This window comes from Mastacembelus armatus, chromosome 4, assembly GCF_900324485.2.
Source record: "Mastacembelus armatus chromosome 4, fMasArm1.2, whole genome shotgun sequence".
In the NCBI taxonomy this organism is placed as follows: domain Eukaryota; kingdom Metazoa; phylum Chordata; class Actinopteri; order Synbranchiformes; family Mastacembelidae; genus Mastacembelus; species Mastacembelus armatus.
The window spans coordinates 17,027,021-17,049,302 of record NC_046636.1 but is presented as its reverse complement, the minus strand read 5'-3'; the positions used below and the strand labels follow the sequence as shown (position 1 = coordinate 17,049,302).

Genomic DNA, 22,282 nt, shown 5'->3' with positions numbered 1-22,282 from the left:
TAGCAGCCTAAATTCACACCACAGGGGGTGCCTCAAATCAGTCAATATTGATCAAGCCTACCTCAGTGACCTAACCTTATATTATATATATATATATCTCAAGGTCATTCATCAGTGTACCAGCAATTTTACCACACACCATCACAATGTCCCACAGGCGTTTTTTTCTGTTTAACCTGTACCAGACGATAAAAGAAGAGCAACCTTGGAGTCCAATCAATGAAACAAGAATGGAGGTGTGGATTAGATCTACCTTGACTTATAAAAACACTCAAACAGTGTCAGTATACTATTAACAAATAGCATCAGCTGATGTGAGTCATGCCTCACAAAAAATATCTCAGAAAACCTAAAATCAAAAGACATGCATGTCTGTAGATGTAGACAATTTGGTACTGGGGTTACTCGCCAAAGAAGTGGGTGCCCAGCCAAGATCTATAGGAACATAGCAGAAAAGTCACTGATGTAAAAAAGAACCCTAGAGTAACAGCTAAAGACTTGATGGGTTCATTGGAGCTGGTGGACGTCTTTGTTCATGAGTCAACCATACACCAGACTTTACATACATTGAAACAGGAATGATATCCATGGCAGGACAACAAGGAGAAAGCCATTTCAAACAATTGCAGCATGCCTGAAGTTAGCTAAAGACCACCTTCACATTCCACAGCACTACTGGGAAAATGTCTTTTGGACAGATGAAACAAAGGCAGAATTGTTTGAGAAGAACATGCAGCACTACATAAAAAGAGAACTAGCTACCAACAGCAAAACATCATCAGAACAGTGAAGTAGGAGTATCAAGACTGCTTTGCTGCCTCTGGAAGTGGACCCTTTGCCATTGTGAAGGTATACTACAGCATAATGTCAGGGTATCTGTCCACAGGTGGAAAGTCAAAAGAAGCTGGATGATGCTGCAGGACAATGACACTAAACATTGTAGCTGTGACCCAGTCAGAGCCTAGACCTCAATCCAATAAAGATGCTGTGGAATGACCTCAAGAGAGCTGCTTACACATCATAGAATATGGCTAAGCTGAAGCAGATCTGTGAGGAATTATGGTCCAGAATTCCTACTGCACAATGTGCAGCTACAAGAAGTGCTTGCTTGAGGTTATTGTTGCCAAGGGTGGTTCAATCAGTTAAAACACTCTTGTCATTACTTTTTCCCCAACCATTACTTTGTGTATTTAAAGGGTATGTTGAATAAAGACATGAAAGATCATAACTGTTTGTCATAACTGTTTGTGTTGTATTAGTTTAGAAATAGTGTTTGTTGATATTGTTGGTACTTTAGTGAAGATCTGGTCACATTTCATGACTACCCAGTCTGCACTAAGACTACACATTGCAATGCCTGCAAATATGCCAAAACCACAATACAACTTTGCTTTCCATTCATTTTTTTTTTTTTTTAGACTAATGAATTGAACTAGTATGCTTTAAACATGTCAAATGGTTGAACAGCATCTGAAAACTGTTAAACCCACACCTTTTCCAACAATGGAACTTGGGGGCTGTCGTTATAACATCCAACCCAGTTATATCCGAAGATAGAATAAAGAGCAGACAGCTGTATGTATAATGCAGTGCAATTCTGCATCAGAGACACCTAATGACACCTCTCTAAAAATTGTTTTAACAACAACCAAATCTTCATGATGGTAGTATTATTACTGCAGTTGTTTTGTATAGCTTTGTCTAATACACTGGCTAAACAGAATATTTATAACATTGCCTTGCCTTGCTGTGCTTTTCCTTGAACACTTCAGTAAGACTTGAGCAATAAGAACTAACCAAATGTTTAATATCTGAAGTGTGAAGAACTTAATATAGTCAATAATAAAATGGCACCAGCCATTGACAGTTACTATCACCACTGTCAGTAATCCTCTTTTACCATATTGCAAATTCAAATCAGAACCAATTTGTGTATCAGGGGGAAATGCTGCATGGTTGTGGTTGCAGCAAACTCCTTTGGATAAAATAGATCCACATTTGGCCAAGCTCAGCCTGGGACACTGGTCTCATCCCAAATGAGCTGTAGGGACCAAGGACCAAAAGACAGAAAGGATGGAGGCAGAGAGAGAAGCAGGGATGGAAAATAGCTTAATTGGCCAGAAGGGCCAACTGCGTCGAAGATAGAGGGTTTGGTTACTAATTCTGCCGCAGTACTTATTACAATTCGATCTGGCTTACTTTGTGGGGAGAAAAGCTTAAACCCCATCAAGGAAAAACAGACTTGTTATAGACTGCTGAACAGGAAAAGAAGAATGGTTCGAGAGAGAAAGTGTGAAATCCCATCCATTGTATCCATGTATCCCTCTCTGCTTACCTCATCTTGTCCTACTGCTTTTCTTTATGCATTGCTGGGATAGGGAACCTGAGATTATTTTGAGATCGAAGTCTTATCATAACTCAGTCTCCTGCCACAAAGCTATACTGTAGCTTAGCTCAACAACTATTAAAACAATGCAAAGGATCACCTATTCTGACATTCCAATGACCAAAGTGAAATTGCCAAGAAAAGATCCTAGACACAAAATTGTTTACTGTTAATGTTGATCTGTTTTGTCCATTGGGGTGTATGTATCATCTCAGTGTAAGTCTATTTGTATGGCTGTAGGCTGTATTGTAACTAGGTGTCTAGGTCTACTATGTACTGTAAGCCGTATCCCACAACTCTTGAATATGTTCATTGTCATTATTTTACACATATTGTGTTCTAACAAACTGCAATAAGCAACAGTAGTAGGAAAAGTGAAATGCCTAATACAACCCATGTTTATAATTACAAGACAAAAAGAAATAGAAGGATTATGAATAATGAGCCTGATCTGGCATTATCACAACACAGTTACAGCAACACATAATGAGAAGGTCGGAGGGGATGCGTGTGTGAACAAAGCTTGTGACTTGGACACAGCAGACTGCTTTGTTTCTTGGTTCTTACTGAGGGTCAATGATTTATTTTAATCATGTCTGCAATCTTTATGTAAGCTTAACCAGGTAGAGTTGGTGGCAAAACACAGCCAAGTAGCAAAACCATTATATAATTTTTTGGACTATCAAAGTGTACATTAGACTTTTACTTCCAGAAGAGGCTTTACATCTTTCATTAAAGACACAGTGGGCCAAGACAAAAAAAAATAATTTTTTAAGTACAATTTTAGCAATGGCCTGCATCAATCCGCAAAGTTCCAGCACTGGCAATGTATACACTCTCAAGGGGACAAATCTCAAAGTCACGTGCTTAGCCTAAGAACAGCTGGTGGTATGCTAAACGGAAAGTTTTTCATTTTTTTAAATGCATTTTCTGCTGAAGGTAACATAATTACAAAGAACAGTTGTATTTAATTGTAATGAGTCCAAGATACAACTATACAAAAGTATAGGTGATTATTAGGTGAACCATGTGTTATGTCTTTTTCTTCCTTTTTGATATTTTACTTAGTGTAGCAGATTCCTTGTAGGCAAACCATCTATTTTCAGCTCTGTCCTGGGTATAGTGAGGCAGAGAGTCACAGATGTTCAAATTTCCCACTGGACTCAATTCCCATACACATGTACATTGAAATAGCGCACAAAGACCTTCTTTGAGTGGAGAAATTGTCTGGAGAGCAGCAATAACTATGCCAATGCAATTAAACAAACATGTCCCTCAGAAGCCCCATCTGAGTTTGTCACCCTGTTAAATCTGAAAATCAACAGGGCCGAGGCTGAGTTCTGTAAACACCATTTACAGTGTGCCTTCAAGTCAGCCTAAGATGCCGTGAAGAAGTGTATGCGTGCTTAAGAGAGAAATAATCCACAGTAGAGAGCTCAGTTTTGCAAGTATATATTGGATTCACACTGCAGTAGGATGTTGGTTTTGATAAGTAATTAAGCTCGACAAATGGAAACTTTGACAGTTTTAAAAAAAACGTGAGAAATGAGAGGGTAAATGTGTTTGTGCATGTTCTCTTTAGTAAATGGAGTAAAATGGAAAAAGGAGCTGAGAACTTTGATCACTTGTGTTTTCTACCTTTTTCAATCCTCATATTTATGTGTCTACAGTATGTCTTTCTCACAACATCTCTCCCTCTTGCTGTATGCTGTGATACAGTGTGTGACAATACAAACACCTCATTCTGTCACTGTCGCTGTGCTAACGGGCTCATTGGATTGCCTTGTTATCCAACTCAAACAGTGACACCCAAAGAATCCACAGCACATTTCCATAATGTTATTGACAGAGTGCTGAGATGTGACGCTGCCCGGAAATATACGCACCCTCCCCATGCTATTTGCATGTCTATTACTTCAGAAAACCATGGTTCTTTGCATGGGAAGATGAGAGCCAATTTGAAGCTCTGCTGCACATCTAACATCCCCCATCCACACACAACCCCTAACACACCAGAATCACAGCAAGAACTGGAGAGCAAAGCATTATGGGAGACAGGAAGTAGTGTAATGAAGGCCAACTGTGTCCTTTTAGCAAGTTAAACACACGCTTGACATGCATGATGGATCAGCCGTGAAATAGGCTGGAAGGCAAAGTTCAGCAAAGCCAGTGTGACAGGAATTTCAAGCAGGATGCACCTGTCGATCTTTCCAACATGATGTCAAGCAGCTCCAGTGGTTTTTAGATTGTAAAGGGGAGATAATAAGATCGTGTATGACACAGGTGCAGATTTAGGTGCTGTGACAGTATGAGAGGATTATAACACAGTCTGAGAGGGATCCTGGTGGCTCAGTGAGGTGAGGCTGCTCATGTTGTGTACTTGAAGCATGATAATAGACACAGATTATAGTGTACATTTATAGCTCAGGTGCCTTGGTATTAGCACATCACTCTTCCATTTCAGCTACAGAGGATATGTCACAACAAAGACCTTAGCAACTAACAAACAACAAATTTCCATCTTTGGTGGTATAGTATTAAGAAAGACCAATACTGCCTTTTTTAAAAAATAAAACTGACTATATTTTAATAATTACAAAGGATGCTATATCCATGTAGAATTTATATACACAGTCATTTCAGCCATCATAAATGCTTCCTCTAACAAATGTCAGTCAGAATATGGACGCAAATTATTTAGTATAGATGTAGATAAAACAATCATGATTTTTTCCTTCTTTGCACTAATGGCTGTTATGTCATGATATGTCTGTGCCCATTGTTTATACAGTGGATACGGAAAGTATTCAGACCCCTTTAAATTTTTCACTCTGTGTCATTGCAGCCATTTGCCAAAATCAAAAAAGTTTCTTTTATTTCTCATTAATGTACACTCAGCACCCCATCTTGACAGAAAAAAAACTGAAATATAGAAATTTTTGCAAATTTATTAAAAAAGAAAAACTGAAATATCACATGGTCATAAGTATTCAGACCCTGTGCTCAGGATTGAGTAGAAGCACCCTTTTGAGCTAGTACAGCCATGAGTCTTCTTGGGAAGTTTTTCACACCTGGATTTGGGGATCCTCTGCCATTCTTCCTTGCAGATCCTCTCCAGTTCTGTCAGGTTGGATGGTGAACGTTGGTGGACAGCCATTTTCAGGTCTCTCCAGAGATGCTCAGTTGGGTTTAGGTCAGGGATCTGGCTGGGCCAGTCAAGAACGGTCACAGAGTTGTTCCGAAGCCACTCCTTTGTTATTTTAGCTGTGTGCTTAGGGTCATTGTCCTGTTGAAAGGTGAACCTTCGGCCCAGTCTGAGGTCCTGAGCACTCTGGAAGAGGTTTTCTTCCAGGATATCTCTGTACTTGGCCGCATTCATCTTTCCTTCAATTGCAACCAGTCGTCCTGTCCCTGCAGCTGAAAAACACCCCCACAACATCATGCTCCCACCACCATGTTTCACTGTAGGGATTGTATTGGGCAGGTGATGAGCAGTGCCTGGTTTTCTCCACACATACCGCTTAGAATTAACGCCAAAAAGTTCAATCTTGGTCTCATCAGACTAGAGAATCTTATTTCTCATAGTCTGGGAGTCCTTCATGTGTTTTTTGGCAAACTCTATGCGGGCTTTCATGTGTCTTGCACTGAGGAGATGCTTCCGTCGGGCCACTCTGCCATAAAGCCCCGACTGGTGGAGGGCTGCAGTGATAGTTGACTTTGTGGAACTTTCTCCCATCTCCCTACTGCATCTCTGGAGCTCAGCCACAGTGATCTTTAGGTTCTTCTCTACCTCTCTCACTAAGACTCTTCTCCCACGATTGCTCAGTTTGGCTGGACGGCCAGGTCTAGGAAGAGTTCTGGTTGTCCCAAACTTTTTCCATTTGAGGATTATGGAGGCCACTGGGCTCTTAGGAACCTTGAGTGATGCAGAAATTCTTCTGTAACCTTGGCCAGATCTGTGCCTTGCCACAATTCTGTCTCTGAGCTCCTTGGGCAGTTCCTTCGACCTCATGATTCTCATTTGCTCTGACATGCACTGTGAGCTGTAAGGTATATAGACAGGTGTGTGCCTTTCCTAATCAAGTCCAATCAGTTTAATTAAACACAGCTGGACTCCAATGAAGGAGCAGAACCATCTCAAGGAGGATCAGAAGAAAAAAAGACAGCATGTGAGTTAAATATGAGTGTCACTGCAAAGGGTCTGAATACTTATGACCATGTGATATTTCAGGTTTTCTTTTTTAATAAATTTGCAAAAATTTCTACATTTCTGTTTTTTTCTGTCAAGATGGGGTGCTGAGTGTACATTAATGAGAAATAAAATGAACTTTTTTGATTTTGGAAAATGGCTGCAATGACACAAAGAATGAAAATTTTAAAGGGGTCTGAATACTTTCCGTACCCACTGTAAAGTAGTATAATGTAGGCTGATACTGAACAGATTTTATGTAGATCCTTGTGTGTAGTGAAACTCAGTGTAGCTTTGGTTTATTTGTTTTAACTTCTATAGTGGCAATACAAAGTTTATGTTTAAAACTGAAAACATTATCTTTCCAGTATGTTAAGTAAAGTTTGGTTTGAAATGCTGTTTCTTGTTTTAAACCATGCTGCTGTTTAGGTAGCTGGCCAGTCAACAAAGATGGAGATCAAGCCGTGCCTTAAGATAAAGCACCTAGCTTCAGCCCAGCACAATAGAGCGGTGTGGCGTCTGTCTCCCCATAGTTTTTGAGTCTGCCTCATACACAATGTATGAAACTTTAAAATTACAAATGCTGCAAGAATATAGAATAGTATCATCATTTTGGCCTGGATTTCCATCCGCTTTTGTAACATAATTCTGCCATGACTATTGTGAATGTGTCATCATGTGGTATTCCTGCTGCAGACCTAATCCATTCCTATCTGCAAGCAGACATTAATAAATCATAAGAAGAAGCTTTCAGAAGCTTTAACCTCCATGCATAATTCAGCCTGTGCTCATGCTAATGCTACTGCTACACCCACGCTCAACTGTTCAGTAGTGTCCCACTAAACAGCCAATTAACTGTAATGAATCCAGCCAAGTCCAGCTGTCAGCAGAATGAACAGAGGAAGTACCTTCGCCTGAAATCTGTGTAATTCCTGTTGAAAACTCACTGAAAGTTTTCACCTTGAAAGAAAATGGGAGGTCAGCTGTAGTGATAATTTTATATCATCCTAAATGCCCTTATTTTGAGCAGGCTGATGGCTGTGTGGACTAACTCCAGTTGTAATCTTGATTAAATTGTCTTCAAACTGAAGCAACTGGTTGTAAATTTTAACTTGATGAGATGGTTATTACTACCTATGCCATGTTGAGATTGTCGCTGAATATGTATCATTAATTCAAAAACAGTCTTACAAAAGTAAAGGACAGCAGGGATGATGGAGGAAAGTGAGTTATTTCACTGGAAATGTTCAAGCAAGCTGCCATCATCCCATGGATGGTGCAAATCAAATTTTCCATTCTCCATACAACATTTTATCATCTCAATTAAGATGCCATTAAATCTAAATTTGAACCACAGGGTGAGTTCAAACCTCAGGTTAATGGAACATAATTATCTGAGATCCCTTAGAATAAGGCCTGTAAAAATCCTGTATTTATTTTTTTTTTACATAGGTCATAGAATGAACTATTGTAAAATGTCCTGTTATTTTTTTATGATTGTGCACTGCTCACTTTATTTCAATGCCAACCCAGAGTGCTAGTGGAGGAAGCAGGTAGAAAGTGAAAGTGTGGTAGTCAGGGTTGTGGATGGGTGTACATGACTTTCATCCTGCTAAGGGCTTGCAAATAACATCATCTTTTCTTAATAAGCATAGCCACCACCCTTGCCTAACTTTGTATAATAGGGGCATGTCCCAATGGATAGAGAGTCAGACTTGTAACCCAACAATTCCGGGTGACAAGTCCTCTCTCCACCTTCAATACCATGACTGAGGTGAAACCCTTGAGCAATGCACCGAACCCCCAACTGCTCCAGATGTGTGTTCACAGCTGTGTATGTGCACTTTGGATGGATGCAGAGCACAAATTCTGAGTATGGGTCACCATAACCTGGCCACAAGTCACTTCACTACAGGGCGTAAAACAGTACTTCCTGTAAAAGTGTTTATGGTTTTCTGAAATGATCCATTATCAACAATCTAATATGGCAATACACAGTATCAAATCCTTACCACCTCAGCACTAATTATATATTCACTCATTCAACTCAAATAATGAGTTGGTGTTAAAGGTTCATCCGTTGCCAATCTTCCCTGCCAATGCAGAAAGTAGTGACCTTAAACAAGTGCTTACTTAGCAAATCCTATTGATAGTTGCAACAGTCATGGCCTTTCCTATAACATGTATTAACACTGGAAATAGAAAAATCAGTGTCACTGAATGTGCTGACAATAGTGCTGATCAAGTTGTCAAAGCAATGTATTTTCCCTAATGTAAGTTACTTAGTATGGAAGTGTTTAGGAGAGGTGAAGGTAGAGTTTTAGACTGGGTTACTTAACAAGATCTTGGAGAGTGAGAGGATGCCTGAGGAATGGAGAAGTGTACTGGTGCCCATCTTTAAGAACAAGGGAGACGTGCAGAGTTGTGGAAACTACAGAGGAATAAAGCTGATGAGTCACACAATGAAGTTACAGGAAAGAGTAGTGGAGGCTAGGCTGAGGTCAGATGTGAGCATTTGTGAGCACCTGCACCAAGGATCGGCTTTGAGCCCCTTCTTGTTTGCTGTGGTGATGGACAGACTGACAGATGAGGTTAGACAGGAATCTCCGTGGACCATGATGTTTGCAGATGACATTGTCATCTGTAATGAGAGCAGGGAGCAGGTGGAGGAAAATCTAGTGAGGTTGGGGGTTTGCTCTGGAAAGGAGATGAATGAAGCTTAGCCACAGTAAAACAGAGTACATGTGTGTAAATGAGAGGGACTCAAGTAGAACAGTGAGGTTACAGGGAGTAGAGGTGTAGAAGGTGGAGGATTTTAAGTACCTAGGGTCAACAGTCCAGAGCAACAGACAGTGTGGAAAAGAAGTGAAGAGATGTGTAAGCATGTTGGAACGGGTGGAGGAAAGTGTCAGGTGTGATGTGTGACAAAAGAGTCAGCAAGAATGAAAGGAAAGGTGTACAAGACAGTGGTGAGACCAGCAATGTTTTATGGTTTAGAGACAGTGACACTGAGAAAAAGAGAGGAGGCAGAGCTGGAGGTAGCAGGGCTGAAGATGTTGAGGTTCTCTCTGGGAGTGACGAGGATGGATAGGATCAGGAATGAGTACATCAGAGGGACAGCTCATGTTAGATGTTTTGGAGAAAAAGCCCGGGAGACCAGATTGAGATGGTTTGGACATGTTCAGAGGAGGGACAGTGAATATATTGGTAAAAGGATGCTGAGGTTAGAGCTGCCAGGAAGGAGGTCTAGAGGAAGATGAAAGAGGATAGGGTTAAATGGAGGCAGATGATTCGCTGTGGCGACCCCTGAAGGGAGTAATGTAAGTTACTTAGTGTGCAAACCCTAATCATGCATTTCTTACATCCACCATTCATTATGACTGTGCAGTAAATAAATTAAGTCTTGAACAAATAAATGCCTATTTTGTTTTTCATTCACTTGAGCAGATAATAATAAAGATCCTCTAACCACACATTCTGACATCTAACAGAGCAACAGCTGTTGTCCTTTCCCCAAACATTACTATGCTATGTCTACATAGTAATGTTATGGCAGTATGTCTATTGAAAGGGGAAAATACATGTCTTGTAGTAACCTTGTATTTAAATCAATATGCTAATGACTACATTTTCCATTCAATTGGTGTATTTGAATCCTGCTGAGGTTTCTAAATAGCCCAAGGGATCCACTGAAAAGACCCACCTGTCAGCCAGTTCAAAATTCAACATGGTGAAATGGTTTGAACATTCTCACTCTGGCTACATCTGGAGAATTCTTAGAATTCCTCTCTGTTATAGGTTTACACAATTACACAATCGCAGCTAGACACACAACTAGGTGAGTATAATAATATTTTTAAAAGAACGTGTACAGAGAACAATCACAAACTGATGACCAGCAGTTCTCATTTGTTACAAAAAAAGAAAGAAATCAGTCAAAGACAAACCACACACATGATAGCTACATCCAAAAGACAGAGGAAATTGCCTCACTACTAGGGGTAACAACTTGGCAAAAGACATTAGGTGTTTCAGAAGGAAGAGGTGCCAGAAACAATTTTTTTTTCTCACAAAAGGAAAAACACTGTGCCTATTTCCCTCTAGTGTTCTGCTCTCTCATAATTCTGGAACATGGCATGTCTTTGAGGCAGGTTGCCTCCTTGTTATAATTGACAGGAACATGTCCAAAATCAGCATCTGCACTACTAATTATGGTGCACCCAAAAGGGACTCCCTAACCCTATCTACAGATCTGAACAAAATCAATTAGTATAATTATACAGTCTCAGCCAGACACAACTAGTCCTGTATAATATCAGAGAAAGTGTGCAGAGAGCAATCACAATCTGATAACCAACACTTCATATTTGTTAGAAAAAAGAAAGAAATCAGCCAGTACTATTTCACTCATTATCAAGCAGTCATCACGAACACCATTATTTCAAGGAAATGTCATTTTTACAGCTCAAATTTGAATAAGGCTGCCATCAGATTCACAGTTCTTGGTATTTATAATACTAGAGTTGCAGGGAAAATGATTGGTCGGTGTCTTGCAGGGGTAGACAATTCCAGGAAACTTGATTTTGATCTGATACCAAGTACATTAGTACATTAGCAGTATCACTGATAATACTGATATAAATACTAATACTATAGGTTTTTTCCATTGTAGCCACATACTGTATTACAGCTATAGTGAATTAGAACTTAATTGTCATTGCATACAATAATTACAAATACAATGACATGTCATTTTGGATATTATCACACCTTTCAAAGGCCTTTTATCACTGGTTATGGGACTATATTATGGGTCCTCTGACAGTCATCACCATGGTATAGATCTTCATAGTAGTGTTTGTAATAATAGACATAAAGGCAGCCTTCTTTTAAAAAAATGTGCATCAAAACAAACAAAGAAAGGAACTGTATCACCTAATCTCCTCTTTTGCTTAAATGTGCAAATAAATATTTCGCCAATGGGCTATTATGGAATGAAAGGATGTACTTTAAGTGTTATATGTACAAAATTAAGACATATACTAACTATAAATCAGCTACAATATATCTGTTTCTAACTATATGTGCAGTATGAGCAAAACCTAGTACTCTGTGCAGTAAATTACACACATTAGACATTTCTTTTTACTGTTCTCTTTGAATTCCTTAATTGCATGCATATTATAGACAACAGTTTTCAACCTTCAAAGAAATGTATTAATCTTGGAGGGGAAATTACTACTTACAGCTGTGCTCTCTTCAAAGGAATGGAAATAAACCAATAGAAAACCCACGCCAATATTGAATCAAATTGTAGGAAAATTTAAAAAGTAGCAGTAGAAATAAAAACCGAATATAACAAATACATGAAATGTACTAAAGATGTTATAAGGTGTAAGTGTATGCATCAAATACAGTATGCAAAAGTACATTCACGTGTATGGATCAAAGTCATAAAGTGTGGCACGAGGTAATCAGTCCACTGCTCCTATCCTAAATGGGTAGATATTGTAGGTCGCGATGGCCACTGGGAAAAAGGACCACCTATTTAGCACTTGGAGATGATCAGTCTCTGGATGAATATGCTCCTCTTTCCAACTAGCATACTAGTAGTGAGAACTATTGTCCAGCATTCTTCTATTTGTCATGTCATGGGTCTAGTTCCATCTACAGGATGGAGCCAGCCATTTTGATCAGTTTGTCCAGTGAGTTAATGTGTGCTACCCTTATGCTCTGGGCCTAACAAACCACAGCAAAGAAGATAGTGCTGGAAACTACAGATTCATAAAAAAATCTGTACCATGGTGCTGCAGATGTTGAAGCACCTGAGCATCTACAAAAATACAGCCAGCTCTGTCCTTTTTTATAAAAGAGTGTGTTGTGTGGTCAAATCCAGTTTATTGTCCAAGTGGACTTCCAGGTATTTGTAGCCCATGACAACCTGCACCTCCTCGCCTTGGATAGATAGACCGATGCGAGTTCTGGATTTCCAGAAGTCCACTTCTGGGGGGGCTTGCTGTCAACAGTGAATCTAGGGATAATTATTGATGCTGCGTGTAATGACTGAAATGATTGCATGAAGAGTGACTGAATTGCGTTCAAGAAGGCGGAACCTAACAATAAACGTCAGTTGCCTTGTAACAGCATATAACAAGTGCCGTCTGACTGTGGTAGAATTAAAATCCCGGACATTTTGGGGTGATTTAGAAATTCCTGCCAGACGCTTATGGCCCCAAAAAGAGGAAAAAGATTATGTCTGGTCAAATGTGCTTGGTGTGCTGTGGGTTTTCTCTCAGCATGCTAATTGTGGCACACATGCCTTAGTTTGCTGACCCCTGGTCTAAGGTAAACAGGATCAAAAGAAATGCTGGAGACAACCATGTCAGCCACACAGTTCTGCATGCAGACATTCAGGACACTACCTGACTGGACATCCAGCAATTCCACAAAAGTGGGTGAAGGTGGGGAGAGTGCTGGTGAGGGATATATATGATATATGGTTGAAGTCTATAGAAGATCATAGAGAAGTCACTGGGATGTCAGCTCTGGAGTCTTATGATGACCAAATGTATGACATCATACATGGTTGTGTCATTGGTAGATGGAGGAATATTCTCTTAACATATGCAGTAATATGGACAAAGCCTAAAAAACAGCAGTTCAGTGTATGGGATGTCAAGACCACGACTATTTCTTCCCACTTTTGTTGAGCTTCCTGCCCTGTCACACAGTGTGAAAAGTGTCAAATGTAATGTTGGAGTCAAAAATGCTGTCATGCAGCCATGAGTTTCTCAAAACACATCAGACTACACTCCTTAATGGTGTTTTCCTTTCCCACCAGCGGCCAACTCATCCACCTTAAAACCTTTTACATATTCCCATTATTACCTGTAAAACTAGCTCACACCTATCATCTTTGTCAGCTAGGGATTCAAGAAATCTGAATGGAGACAACCAACTGTGAATAAATACTGGAAAACAAAAAAATACACCCCAGAAACACAAGATTACTCCACCATGTCTGGTTCAATGTTCCACTGAACATAGAGGACTTTTGAAATTGGTGAGGTTGCATGTTATGCTCATGAGTGAGCTAACTAAGCTGACTGCTCCAAGAGACATTTATGGCTTTGAAAATGGTAACTTTGTCAGATTATATTATATGATTTATGAACCCCAAATATTTGTAGCTTGAAGTATTTTACAAGTGAGCGGGAGGGACCAAAGAGAGACTTAATGAGATCAGGGATGTCATCAACCATGGTGTCCCTAAACATGTGTTCAATGCTGTAAAAAAAAGCAAGTAAAAGTGTTCTCAGAGAAGTGTTCTGATAAAAGAGTGAATATAACAATGTAATGTTTTGTATTGTTTTAAAGTAAAAGCTGAATCTGGTTTAATGTATTCTGCAATGCAATACCATCTGGTGCTGCATTTGTCAAACACATGCATGTAAATGCACATTCATGGTGCATGTCTTGCAACATGAATGCTGTATTTCTGCTGTTTTCCTTGAGATCAAAGATAAAACAGTTGCCTGTCATAACTTCAATCCAGTCTGTGCTTCACTGTACTGTGCTGTGGCATCTAATGAACTGAACAAATATTTCTGTTCCTTTGGAACAATTCAAACTTGCCATCAACGCAGGGAATAATTTGGGGTTAGGGTTTTGTTGAGTACTTTTGAGTTTCATACGGGTGAAAAAAATCTTCAGTGTCTATATAAGACACAAGGGTTTTAATAGAGAAGTGTCACTCCCACTCATGAATATGTTATGCAGTGTCAAAGGCACTTGACAAAATGGCTGTGTGGGTCTAATGAAGGCCAGTGGTACTCTTTTGCATCTTTATTAGATGAAAAATGTACTTGACAAAGCATCGGAATTTGACACCCTAGAAGTAGAATGGGTTGGGACTTCTTGAACTGTATTTTATTGTCTAACTGGTACACAAAACAACACAATCATATTTTTTCCAAGCCTATACTTAATATACATGTTATAGGGAAATAAGGTCTCCATATTTCCTGAGTTTTGTACTCCCACCATTCATCCTAATCCCATTTTAAAATGTCTTCTTTGTTTTAAGTGTGTGTGTGCGTTTCCACATTTATACTTCCTCTCAAATGCATGCTTCCATTGCTGCATTGCAAATGTTTGTCCAAAATTAAATGTTCATGTGTGTTCTCCATCAAACTGTTGAACAAGATTTTATGAAAAAAATCAAACAAAACAATGATGCAGTCATTAATGTTTTCATAGTCAGACATGTTACATTTCTGTCTAAAAAGAAGACTTTCCTATTGGCACTGGTTCAGTTTTATAGTGAGTGTTGAGGCAGCTATAGGGCACAATATCCAAGCTGTGGAATCTCATTTCTAAGAATAAATGAATACTACAGCAGCATGGTGCATATCAGACTAGATGAATGCTGGGAAACATGGCGTAAATCTGACAGCGAACACCTGCCGATGATTTCTATGCAAAGACTGTGGGCTCTGAAGCAATCTGCACACAGATTTATTCTTTTCACATTTTATCCATGTAACACTGTGCATGACATTCTCAGAAATGAACAACATGGTTACAGTTAGCCACTGATAGCACTTTGGTGAAGATTATAAAGATATTGTGATCTAGTTTAATAGAAAAAGGTACAGTGACTTTAAGTAGAGTGTGTTTATATACACTGAACCAAAATCAACATTGTTCCTTGATCATAACCAAACTTCTTCTAAACATAACCACAGAGGGGACTTGGCATGTGAACCCCACCATCTCTCTCAGTACAGATGTAATGTCATTCAGTGGGTCATTATCACTTTTGAGACCATATTTATGGTTCAAGATTACCTTACATGGAGAGTACCACAAGAAGATTGTGACCAAATACTTGCTTCCTTAACATTACAGGCTCTTCATCGTTGTTTCACATTGGACTACAGGAAAGTCCTGTGTTTTCTGACCCATCCATTCACTTCAACTTATTCCACTTAATTCAACTTGAATTGGAGAGTGTCTAAACATCTGACCAGTTGTCAACATATCACTTATGTCCCCCTTTGCTAGTGCCATTAGTACTATATAACACCAATCAAGGTCCCCTAATTAAAACATGTATTGATAAAAAGTCCCTACTGCGCCTACTGGTAGGTGGAGTAGAGGCATAAGACTGGTCCCTTAACAACTGATAATGGGTCATTGAATTGCATGATGGCATCTAATTTGGTGAATTGTCAGTCCTTTGCAAGAGAATCTGCTAAAAATAAAAGAAAAGTACATTTGCTCATTCATTCCAAAAATGATCCAACCATTGATTGCATTTCTCATCACCACATCTACCCATCCATCCATTATCTATGCCGCTTATCCAGTCAAGGGTTGCAAAGGGGCTGGATCCAGTCCCAGATGCCGTGGGGCAAGAGACGAGGTACACCGGAAGTGACACATAGAGAAGTACAAACACTCACACTCTCACCTCTAGGCAACTCTCATTACAACACAATTGGTCAAAAAATATAGAATAACATATTTTTCAGATGGTTATAAAGTATAGTACTTATTTCTTGACTAGAGTTGTTTCACAGTGGCCATTAAATTAGCTTTGATGGAATCAGGTGGCAGCCTGTTCTCTACCTTCCCTCATATTGCAAGCAGTACAATATAGTTGTCACAGATTTGGTGATTCAAAAGCATAAATCTATGATAAACTAGTGTTTTCCTTCCACATCAGTTTTTTTCAAAGAGTAAAGGCTAGTTGATAGTGTAGACGGTATACCACACAATCTCATTGCAGTACGATGTAACATTACATCAACTGCAGTCCTGTAGGAGGAAAGCTTTAAGCTTTGAAAGCTTTTGGAAAGCCTACACAAAGACAATGCACACTGATATGCATACACATGTACAGCGCTGCATAGCAGAACTGGGAAATATGTATGTATGAGATGAGATGGCAGAGGCTTTGATTTGATGTGGCTGTCACAGTAGGTGGCGTACAACAACACAGCAGTGATACAACACTACAAGGAACATTCAAATTAACAAGCTGAGGAAGGAGGAGGAGAGGGTGAAGAGAGGAAGTCATCAGGAAGTCCAAATAATAAACAGAGATAGGGAACGCATGAGAAACATTATATAGAGCCCTGACAAACAACAGAATTACATTTACCCTAAACTGTTCTTCTACTGGCAGCATTTTCACCAGGGAGCACTCTTCACTGCTTTTGGTGTCTTATTTTTCCATTTGAAAAGGGAGGTGCTGCTGACACCACTGAGAATTGAGCTTGTTTTAAAGTTCTTTTAAAACACTAAGGGCCTGAAAGGTAAAAGAATTTCAACCTAAGCAAAACAGGTACAACACAACATTTTTTAATAGTTCCATAGAACAGGAATGCCTCAGTTCTCACAAAGTAAGAGCACATGAATCACAAAATGGCCTATTTTTCAGTATGTTGTACCAACATGACTGTGTAAAGTACAAGCCCACCCTAAATAACTGATAGTCTCAGTGTGTTGTTTTCTCTGCCTGTTCTATATCTTTCCACAAAACAGCACAGCATATATGCGGAAAAGCCAGGCTTTAGACAACACTGCAGTATTATCACATTCAAAAACTAATTTAGTACTTGTAGTAAAACATTTTTAGGAACATCTCCTTATTTTGAATGTAATAATGGTGCGGTTATTCTAAATGGGTCTAATTTTCATCTTAACCCTGTGAAAACTCATTGAAGAAGTAGTTAAGTGATAATCAGCAGGGGTGTTATTCAGATTTTAGGCTGTCCACAATTACATTAAGGGTATCATACATAGTTCTCATTATGCCCATACAAAAGTGCAATCTATATGGTACACAGTGTAGTTTTAAGATCACTGCCCTTGACCAGGGAGACAGAATCCCGACATAGCCTACCTCCAGTAGGGAGTCCATAGGCAAGACCTACAGAAGCTTGACCCTTCTTACCTCAATATAAGAAAGACACTGAGAAGAGATAACTGTTGGAATGCTACCACAGAAGTATCCTCAGTGTTCCAACATCCACAAGAAGCTACCACAACTCATGATTGAGAAAGTACAAAACTAATGCTATGGAAAGTGGGAGCCAGTGCGACAGTTCAGATGGGGGATGTCATCATCACCCCTACACTCCAAGAGTGAGTACCAAGCCCCAATAATAACCTGCAAGCTGAACGCAAGAGCAGCTTACGTGAGATTGAAGATCATGTCAAGAATGAATCTGGAATTTTCAGTGCCAGTTAACAAGTGAAGAACCTTCTGAAAGTCTGCTGGAACACGTGAATGCAGCAGTCCATACAGTCCCTGCAGCTATTATCACTGAGACCAACAAGATGATACACACTACAGCAACAGTGATCCTTGAGATGCTTGGCTATGATATGAATAAAATCAACTGCCACAAGAAGCAGTATCCTCCATGGAAGCAGAGGTTGGAAAACAAGATCGAGGCATCACAAAGAGCAGTTAGCTAGCTATCAGAACAGCAGAAAGGTGTGATTAAGAAAAGCTTACCTAAGAACTACAACAAGCTGTCCATACCTAAGTCCTTAGAAACTGCCAAGCAAGTCCACCTGTCTCAAGAGGTACACCAGAGAAATTGAAGCATTGTGATGTAAGCAGATGTTCTCCACTGAGCCATCCAAAGTGTACTTCCACTGGCAGAGTAATAACCGGAAAGCAGACCCACTAAGGCTGAAAACTGAACAATGCTGGAAGAATGTATAACAGAAGGAAGCAATACTTAACAACAATGCTCAGTGGTTGCAGAGTCTGCAAAGAGCAGACCACAGCAACCTCCCTCAACAAGATCCAGTAACTATTACAGGGGCAGACATCAGATAGAGTCTCAAAAATGAAGAACTGGAGAACACCAGGCCCAGACATGATCCACGCCTACTAGCTAAAGAAGCTTACCTTACTCCATGAATGCCTAGCTGCACAAACGGACCAGCTGCTACTGGAGGGGACCCACCCTGAATGCTTAACTGAAAGCAGCACAGTCCTAATCCTGAAGGACCCCCAGTAGGGAGCAGTCCCATTCAACTATCCCTAGTAACCTGCCTCTGGCATCATATTGGATAAGATGAGTAGGCACATGGATCAATGCATCAGCAGGGCCCAGAAAGAAATTGGTAGGAACACCAGAGGGTCTAAGCACCAACTACCGGTGGACGTAGACAGACCAACCTGCAAGACCAGGCAGACCAAGCTGTGGACTGATTGCATGTTGATTGACTTCAATGCCACACACACACAGACCTTGGAATGCTTGAAACTGTACATCGACAGGATGCTAAGAGTCTTCATGAAGAACTCATTCAAACAATCCAACTTCAAGCCAGTCGCACAAGTCATTATCAAGTGCAGTAACTACCAAGGAGATGCACTGTCCCCACTGCTGTTCTGCATATGCCTGAACGCCCTCAGCGAAATCATCACAAAGAGTGGTTACAGATACAGACTACTATAACACTGATTTCCTAATAGTGTTATCTAATAATTTTTTGGAGTGCTGCTATTATAAACGGTCAGTGATGAATGCGACATACTTTCTCTACTACTTTCTGAATAATAAATTACCTTTCACACTATAACATGCAAAAAGAACAAACAATAAAAATGAGGCCAATGGGATAAATTTGCACTGGATTAAATCCAATTGTTTCCTGTGAATCCATTGTAGTTAGGTCAGTAATCATAAGCAAGACTGGGAAGGGGGATCCCAAGCATTGCTTTAAAAAAAAAGAGTATAGTGGGAAAACCATACCACACTACCAGCAGATTTTAATGTTTGAATAAATCTGAAAGGCAATTGTAGATTAATGCAAAATTGAAAGTTGAATGAATAAAACACATTATTGCTTATTCACTTTACTGGGTATCTTTTAGTAATAAAAACAACAGAGAGCTAACCTAGGTAGTCTCTTGACAGTTGAATAAAGCATGGTTGATGTTAGTAATGAGGTGTCCTTTCACATCTTCTGTTCTTCTGAGCTGTATTAGCATGAGGGACCTGAGAGCATTGCATTTGGTGAGAGAACAGACAGCCAGCATCTGTTTCTCTCTTTCTTCCACTTATCCCCCCCCCCCGCAAAAAAAAACTACTCACACAGACACACACTCTTACACATGCTCACACAGCAGTCCAGACATCTGGTGGGCTCTACTGGGTCTTGCCACTGTGGTACTGGGACTCTTACAAGGACTAAAGATACTTCAGTGGTAATGACACATCCCCATTGGCCAGACCGGGCAGAAAAACAGGAAGTGGGGACAAGACTGTGGGTTGTAGAGGTCATCCATCTTGGGATGGTGAATTAAATACAGCACAAAAAAGTCACAGAGATACTGTGAAATATAATGTCCACTGCCAGAGGCCAAGGTAAGAACTATGTTAGTACTTTAACTGATCTGTGCTTAAATTAGTAGTAATATTAAAATGAACTTCTATTAGCGTAGCAGTAATTATTCTAAAAGTGTATATTCAGTCATTATTACAGCATTATTTTCTGTTAACATTGCATATGTACAGCACATGATTACATTTTATGTATGTTTTGTAATGGTATATATAATCAGGAATATTGTATTCCTCATACTATAGCATATATTCATATTTAAATTCCCTGTAATATACAGCATGGATGCCTGTTTTACATCTACATGGCTTTCTACGGGATAAATATTTAACTACTTTCTATTTTTGTGTCACATCTTATAACCTTCAGTGATGTTGCTATTCTCTGAAACATGTCTAAACTGTGAATTTAAAGGTCATTATCCTAATGTGTTGATATATACAGTATGTGTGATTGTAAAGGCTCACCATTATTGTTATTGTTATACTTTAGGGGTGTATGGCAAAGCTACGGTACCTTCATCTATACTGGAAGCAGGTGTGGTATGTAAGAAGAAGTCTTGTTTTGCCTACTTCTACTTTTCAATTTCTTGTTGCATTTATTTTTTTTGTTGTCATTTACAGTCTTTGTGCATATTTTAAAAAAGAAGTATAAAGTGAGACTGCATAACAGCTGTGTACCCGTTAATACTCCGGAGAGAAATTAAAAGTTAAAAAACATGACTTTAGTGTAAAAATAGCACTGGGCCATTTAATTTGTCTTTACAAAATGGGGGCCTAAGTATATAATGAGTAGAAGCAGAATTTGCCAAGTTAGAAAAGATACATGAAGGAAACAAAATGGGCCTTTTTAGCTTATGAGGACCAACTGTATAATTCTTTCTTTCAAAAAACTGAAAACTAAAATCAATTTAGTTGAAATTTCTTTTTAATAAATGAAAAAGCTTACTAACCCAAATTTGAAAAGCTCCCTAGGCCCATGAGCATGCCACGAAAATCTTTCTCAGTACTGCTCCTCAGTTTCCTAGTTTTTGTCAAGCTGCACAGAGTGCCACATCAGTCAGGTAGATTAGCTACACCATGAAAGGCACAAAAAATTACTGAAGATGAGTGTGTCTGAGTACTGAACATGATTTGTAAATACACCTCTATATTTGAGCATATGGCCTGTTTGTTTACATCCTGGTAAATTTGCACCAAGATAAGTTTTGTCTTTAGGATTACCTACATATCACTGTAATATTTCTGAAGAAAATGGGATTTTTAAAAAACTCTTTCAGAGGGATTGATCTGTGCATATCCAAATAATTTTTTTTTTTTCTCTCCTCCCGGGTGTAGAGCCGCTGCTCCTCCACATCGAGAGGAGTCAGTTGAGGTGGCTCGGGCATCTGTTTCGGATGCCTGGGTGCCTCCCTGGGGAGGTATTCCGGGCATGTCCCACCGGGATGAGGCCCCGGGGAAGACCCAGGACACGCTGGAGGGACTATGTCTCCAGGCTGGCCTGGGAACGCCTCGGTGTCCCCCCGGAAGAGCTGGAGAAGTGTCCAGGGAGAAGGAAGTCTGGGTGTCCCTGATTCGGCTAGTGCCCCCGCAACCCAGCGTCGGATAAGCAGAAGAAGATGGATGGATGGATGGATGGATGGATGGATATCCAAATAATGCATTCACATTCAGGTGCACTACAAACATTATACTTAAATAACCAAAATAAAAACTGAGGTAAATATTCTGGAAATCTATATTCTCAGAGATGTTAACAGAATGTTCTAGGGTCATGGGTTTGTGCAAATACGGTAGATTGTGGATTAAAACCACATCCCCCTGCCCAGTTGGTTTTGCTACTGTCGAGTTATTAACCCCAATTTAGTAATTGAAATGTAATCACTCACCAGTGGCAGGGTTTCCACCAGGGTTAAGAGTAACCCTGAAGGCTTGATGTGAGGTGTGGCGGCCAGGAAGAGCATTACATGGGTCAATGTAAATCAGTACACCTCCAAAACCCAGCTCAGTGAGTAGGGATAGCTGGACACACAAAAACACAAAGATGCAGCGAGTAAACAATTAGAGGTGGCACAAATACCACATTTATAGTGAGATTGTATACAAAACAGGTTAAAGTCGATAAATAATAAAAATTCCATAACTACTTTTTATATTATATATATATATTGTTTTACTAATACAACTCTATATTTGAGCATATGGCCTGTTTGTTTACATTCTGGTAAATCTGCACCAAGATAAGTTTTGTCTTTAGGATTAAACAGGATAAAAACATCAGTGTCATTTATCCAATAATAATTTAATATTATGAATAACACTGTTACAATT

At 39.6% G+C, this 22,282-nt stretch overlaps 1 protein-coding gene across 1 annotated transcript in view; it reads right to left on the bottom strand.

Annotated features, from left to right (window-relative positions):
* naaladl2 (N-acetylated alpha-linked acidic dipeptidase like 2) overlaps positions 1–22,282 on the bottom strand; it is a 425,480-nt gene that overhangs the window by 212,159 nt on the left and 191,039 nt on the right. The window contains exon 7 of the mRNA XM_026305607.1: positions 21,841–21,973. Within this exon, the coding sequence (XP_026161392.1) occupies positions 21,841–21,973 (133 nt within the window). The remainder of the gene's footprint in view (positions 1–21,840; positions 21,974–22,282) is intronic.